This window comes from Silene latifolia, chromosome 6 (genome assembly GCF_048544455.1).
Source record: "Silene latifolia isolate original U9 population chromosome 6, ASM4854445v1, whole genome shotgun sequence".
Classification (NCBI taxonomy): domain Eukaryota; kingdom Viridiplantae; phylum Streptophyta; class Magnoliopsida; order Caryophyllales; family Caryophyllaceae; genus Silene; species Silene latifolia.
Window position 1 is genome coordinate 93104236 of NC_133531.1, and position 6636 is coordinate 93110871.

At 36.9% G+C, this 6636-nt stretch overlaps 1 protein-coding gene across 1 annotated transcript; it reads left to right on the forward strand.

The window, feature by feature from the left end:
• Nucleotides 1–1321: 1321 nt before the first annotated feature.
• LOC141588355 (uncharacterized) lies at nucleotides 1322–2511 on the forward strand. The gene is made up of 2 exons (XM_074409801.1): nucleotides 1322–1691; nucleotides 1976–2511. Exons 1-2 carry the CDS (start codon nucleotides 1322–1324, stop codon nucleotides 2509–2511), a joined length of 906 nt encoding a protein of 301 aa, XP_074265902.1.
• The last annotated feature ends 4125 nt before the right edge of the window (nucleotides 2512–6636 follow it).

Sequence of the window (6636 nt, forward strand, 5' to 3'; positions counted from 1 at the left end):
TTAGAAAGGGTTCAGCCGCCTTACCCCAAGTCTTTCGACTTATCATGCGTCTGACTTATCATATAAATACCGTTTTGGTTACTTGTACAGTCTGCATTTCATATAACTTTACACAAAAATATCGTCTGACTTTTCATCTTCCAATTATGCTTTAACAAAAAAAAAAAACATTGTTGAATACCAGTATACTTACCATTGTTTACTTGTACAATCTGCATTTCATCCATGAAATCAAAAATCAAAAGAAGCTGAAGAACATGCAAACTACTCGACGGTATAGATTAAAAAAAAGACACTATATTCTCTCTTTCAAACTTGCATGCAAAATCCGTCACAAATACAAAGCTCAAGAACCTGTTATTTTTTTAAAATTGTAACAAAGAAGAAGATGAAAGAATAAACTGAAAAAAAAAAGATAGAAAGGAAGATGAATGTTTGAAGGTAATGAAAGCTTCAAACAACGTGATACATTCTCTAATTATTATTTAGTTAGAGCATTAAACAGTGCTTGAAAAACGTGGACAGCGTTGGAAAACTAAGCCCTCACACCCCTTTTTTTTTTATAATTAATGCCTACTTTTGTCCACTTAATCTCCACCATCCATCCAACTTAATCCTAGGGTTGAAAATAGGACTTATGGACTCAACCAAAACTAAGGACTTGGGGTAAGGCGGCTGAACCCTTTCTAAACCATTGGATCTTAGTTGTTCTCTCTAAACCAAAACTATTGGATCCAAGTAAATGAGGGTGAAGCGTTAGTTAGGTGTTCGATTAAATAGGACTTATGGACTCAACCAAAACTACTCGGTATATGGTGATGCTGTGTCTTTCGACCCGACATACTCAACAAACAAGTATGACATGGTTTTTACACCTTTCACAGGTGTTAATAATCATAAAAGATCGGTAACATTTGCTGGTGCATTGATTTTTAGGGAGAAGGATGAGTATTTTGATTGGGTTTTCAGCCGGTTTTTGGTTGCGATGGGTGGTAAGGAACCAGAGTATATTATAACAGACCAAGACCCAGGAATTATATCATCTGTTCAGCACATATTCAAGACGGCTAGGCACCGTTTTTACATGTGGCACATCATGAACAAGGTACCTGTGAAATACGGGGGCAACGCGAAAGATTTTACAGATTTCACGAAGAAGTTGAATGCCATAGTGTGGGACGAAGACATTGAACCAGATGAGTTTGACATGCGTTGGTGTGAGATAATGAAGGAACATTGAGTTGGTCCCGAACGTGACTAGTTTGAGGAAGTGTACAAGAAAAGAAGGCAGTGGGTGATGGCCCATTGTAGGGACTTAAATATGGGGAGTGTTATGAGGACAACGCAGAGAACCGAGAGCGAAAACAGTTTCTTTAAGAAATTTGAGAATAATTCGGGAACGTTAGTCGAGTTCTGGTCGCGGTATGAGAGTGCTATAGACCAACAAAGACACACACAAAAAAAGCTTGACAATGAGAAACAGCGGACATCGAAATTAGCAACTCGGTTGCCTATAGAGAGCCACGGGGCAAGAGTGTATACACATGTGGTATTCGATGTGTTCCAAGAGGAGGTAATTAGATCAACAACCGGACTTAGTGCTCGGGGATTCAACGAGAGAAATGGTGTCGTGGTGACAAACCTGAAAGATGGAATGACGGGAAGAGTCTACGACATTCAGTACAAACCAGGTATTAATCAATATATTTGTCTCCTTAAAATTTTACTATCATAGTTTGGAACTTTTGTTCAAATAATTTGTAACTTAAGTGATAAATAATGTAATTAAAACAGGATAACTTATTGGATTGTTGAAATATTGTGTTTACTGAAGTTTTACTGGATGACGACACCATATTGAATTAATTTTGTTTTTTCTTTGTGCGTCAACAAGGAACACATGAGGCGACATGCACGTGTAGAATGTTCGAACGTTCTGGAATACTTTGTAGACACATAATTTCGGTTTACTCAGGTAATGGTGTGAACAAAATACCGGATGCTTACGTGGCTAAAAGATGGACAAAGGATGCAGTCGGCTACGTGTCTGATGTAAAGGATATTATTGATGGGAAAGAAATTGAAATGACAAAGTTGTGGTCAGAAGTGTATGAAACCGTTGGATTATTGAGAGATAGGGATAAGACTGATGTAGAGAGGTTGGGCATTTTAATTCGGGAGTTTAGAGAAGAGTTAAGACCATCATTCGACGAGTTGACGAAGGAACAAGAAATAGAACAGTTACTTGGATGTAAGCCCATCGAGAAAATTACAATACTTCCTCCTAAGCAGGCGAAAAACAAGGGGAGTGGAAAAAGAATGTTGTCGACGAAGAGTAAAGTTGCTGCAAAAAATGCTAAACCAAAGAGGATGTGCAACAACTGTAAGCAAATGGCACACCATGACAAGAGAAATTGCCCCAACCCGTTTGCAGAGCGTCCACCGATTTCAGTTCAATCTTTTTCAGAGGAGAGTGAGAATGAGGCAGAAGAAGAAGAGGACTGGGAGTAGCAAGTTGAATTACTTTTCATACTTTTTGGGAAAACTATTACAGTGAGCAGTTTATTTTGCAGATGTAGTTACAAAATGTAGGACTGAAGTTATATGTTGTGTGAAATGAAGTTACAGTTCGTAATTTAATTATTTTAGTTTTCCAATTCTTGGTTTTAAGTATGGTTGCGCACTTGAGATTTCGTAGTGTATATTATAATCATAGATAACAAAGTTGTTGAAAAAATTTCCAAATTGGTTGACCATTGGAGTTACACAATGTATGACTGAAATTATATGTTATGCAACATAAAGTTACAGTAACAGATTTTTTTATTTTCGTTTATGCAAAAATAGTTTATGACTATGAACTTTATTAAATGGGGCTTCAACTTTAATGTGTAATTTCAGTTGGAGTTACACACTGAAGTTATATAATTTATTGATAAAAAAAATATGTTCAGGGATGAAAACTTCAGTGAAGTTATATGTTATGCGACATGAAGTTACAGTAACAAATTTATTTAATTTGGTTTCTCCAAAAATAGTTTATGAATATGAACTTTATTAAATGAGGCTTCAACTTTTGTACGTGTAATGTGTAATTTCAGTTGGAGTTACACATTCTTTGCCTTAAGTTACAGGAAATATGACTGAAGTTACATAAACTAATGATTAAAAATATGTTCATGGAGGATAACTTCAGTGGTTAATTGTGTAACTTCAACTTTTGTCCGTGTAATGTGTAATTTCAGTTGGAGTTACACATTCTTGGATTAAAGTTACAGGAATTATGACTGAAGTTATATAATTTATTGATAAAAAAAATATGTTCAGGGATGAAAACTTCAGTGAAGTTATATGTTATGCGACATGAAGTTACAGTAACAAATTAATTTAATTTGGTTTCTCCAAAAATAGTTTATGAATATGAACTTTATTAAATGAGGCTTCAACTTTTGTACGTGTAATGTGTAATTTCAGTTGGAGTTACACATTCTTTGCCTTAAGTTACAGGAAATATGACTGAATTTACATAAACTAATGATTAAAAATATGTTCATGGAGGATAACTTCAGTGGTTAATTGTGTAACTTCAAAAACTAACAATGTAACTATATAGCGTATCTTACTCAATGACATATGTGGTAGGGGATTAGATAAATCTACAATAGTGTATCATGGGAAAGTGAAGTAACCTAGTACAAGAATGAATTGAAAAGTGAGTATGAGTTTGCTAAAAAAATGGTGAAAATGAATCATGAACATAAGGGTAGATAATCTTAAGGAAATATTGTTTGCTACATAAAAACAATGTCTAAAGAGAAGCAAAATATTGTTTTCTCCAGATACAAAACGACCCACCATTCATTCAAGTTTGATAAAAATTAAAACATCATCTAATTAACTTTAGACTTCCCCTGCGATTTGGATGATTTTAAAAGTATCTTTGAAATTTTGCGCCGGGCTTGAATATTTTCCCAAAGTTCGTCTTTTCCGGCTATGAATTGACCGACCTTCTCCATAACTTGATCACGATGGTGTTCATATCGGCTAGGACAAGGAGGCGACGGTTCGATAATCAAGAAACGCCGATTGGTCTTAGAGCCAAGGTCTTCGTGTTTGAAAGGCTGACCTTCATACATTAACATGTGAGCCATGGTGAAAATGCCGGACTCTTCATTATTAGGGGTAGGGCGAGTCCAATCAAATTTAATGAAACGATGATTAAAACCCGCAATGTCGCTTCCTCGTCTTTCAAAACCTTTAGAGTCCAAATAGTCACTCATAGCAGAGACCTATAAGTAATGTAGTATATAAGACGCTTTGCAAATGTCAAGGACAGACATTAAAATAAATATAGGTGTAATACTTACTAGTATGGAAGACGCTTTGAAAATGCGGGAGTTGTCGGGGTCAGTGTATTTCTGGTTGTCAAGGATGTCCACAGATCTTGCCCTGAAGTTGATACAAGCACATGATAGATGGTCGTCTATGTTGATTGGTATGAAAATAAAATTTGCACACAAGTTGATGGTGCTACCACAATCGCCAACATAGGTGTCCCAAGCTTTAAAAAGCAAGTCATAGTTGTTATCACTAGGGGTGGACTGAGAAGGTGTATCCATAAGTTGCATGAGAATGTCCTGCAAAGTAGTAAATGTAAATGGTTAAACATAATTGTCAATAATATTCTTGAAGTTATAAAGTCTAGCACTGAAGTTACAGGAATGTCGCTTAAAGTTAGAAAATGATACTGAAGTTATAGAACTTCTAACAACAGTTATGAAGTAAGAAGTGCAGCTGCAGTTACAAAGTGCATCACTGAAATTACTTAATTTTCGTATGAAATTACAAAATCAGAAATGGAAAAAAAGTTACATTAGCGCCAACAATGAAGTTTTAAAGTTGCGAAGTAAAGTTACAGAATTAATGACTAAAATTGAATAACACGCCATCAGAGTTAACGAATACTAAAAGAGAATCAGAGTAGTACCGTGTGCCCTAGACCAAAGAAAGCCATCGTTGAAACTGTGTTGTCCTCTGACTCTAGCCTGTTTAGCAACATTGCCCAGCACTCAATCACAGAGGACGACATTAATCTATCAGGTAGCATAGAAAGGATGTCTTTCCTTTGGAGCGTAGCATTGGGTCCGTAGTGAGCTGCGGCATCTCTAAGATTAAGAAAAATTACAAATATTAACGATTAAAGTTCATTAGCTAAGAAAATATTCATTTTAAGAGTGACAGTTAACTTACGAGTCTGGCAAGGGGTGGTCGTCTAGGAAAAAGTAGTCAGCCACGTGTTTCCTCACATCTTTCACGTTCTTGAATAATGTTAGGTTATTCCTTAAGAAATTAGAGACGACGGTCAAACCAATACCAGTGACCTGCCCACAATTGATGGAACAACCAAAGCCATCACCCTTACCGCGACGTCGGCTACTGATAGGTGAAAGCGGTTCACGAACAGAGGGGGTCGCCACAGGATCCCTGATGACAATTGGTGTAGCGGTCTCAGACGTACAGGAACGACGACGTTTATAAAAAACATTGCAGTTGCCGTCATCATCAATACTCCTCTTGGGGACAGCTTCCCAACCATCAATACCAGCATCCACATTATGAACGACCTCCCCATTACGACTTACATGGGTACCATCATCTTCAGGGGCAACATTATCCATCATCATTGCATTCTCAAGCTGAGTTTTTCGAATAGACTCATCCATTTCATCAGCAGTATAACCAGCCTCCTCTAGACATGCACGTGTAAATTGTTCTGTGGGCTGTTCAGTTGGCTGATTATGTGCTACGTCCCCCTCAGGACCTTGAATGACAACTTTGTTGGCTAACAAAATATCATTGACTTCAGCCATGCTATATAACACCCCGCTGTCACAAATTTCATCAGGGGCAGTTTTTTCATTTGTTGATGGCACTTCATCAGTGTCTAAACGCACGGCATCAAGATCAGAAGGACCTTCACCCGCCGATACATCTACCTCCACTGAACCTTTTTGAAGGTCAAAACAAACTTCACTTACTAGCATTGTAGCATCTTGGTCTTCATCATTAACATTACCCTTTGAAGGGCGTGGCTGCAGTACAGGTGCATTGGCCACCGATTGTTTCAACCGTTCGGCTACACCTTCAACTTCATCACAAAATCGATGCAACTCCTCACATTTCCAAAATTCTTGGGTTGACTGCGAAGGTACGAGGGCAGGTGGACTAATTTTGTCAGTTGTGAGATTTTTTATCACCGAAATAGCATTGGCATACCATGAGTGAAATGCGACCGCATTCCTCTGAATCTTTAAGTAGTGCTCATGCACGTCCTGAAGATGAAAAATAAACATCAGATACTGAAGTTACACAATGTACGACTGAAGTTACAAAATTTAAGGTTAAAGTTACATAATTTAACATTAAAGTTTGACATCAAAAAATAAAATAAATTCAGAAATGTATGTAATTAAATTTAAATATTTATTTAAATGGTTTTAAAAAAAACATACATCGACAGAACGGGCTTTCAACTAGTCATCATCCTCGACTCCTTCAGGTAGTTCAATTTGAATGAACTTCTTATCAGTCGCCGTGCGAGAAGTAGATCCAATAACAAACTGACAATTGTTAGTT

Coding starts and splice junctions, on each gene's coding strand:
- LOC141588355 (XM_074409801.1), top strand. CDS start 1,322: ATGGGGAGTGTTATGAGGACAACGCAGAGAACCGAGAGCGAAAACAGT. Junction 1,692..1,975: donor CGACATTCAGTACAAACCAG/GTATTAATCAAT, acceptor CGGTTTACTCAG/GTAATGGTGTGAACAAAATA.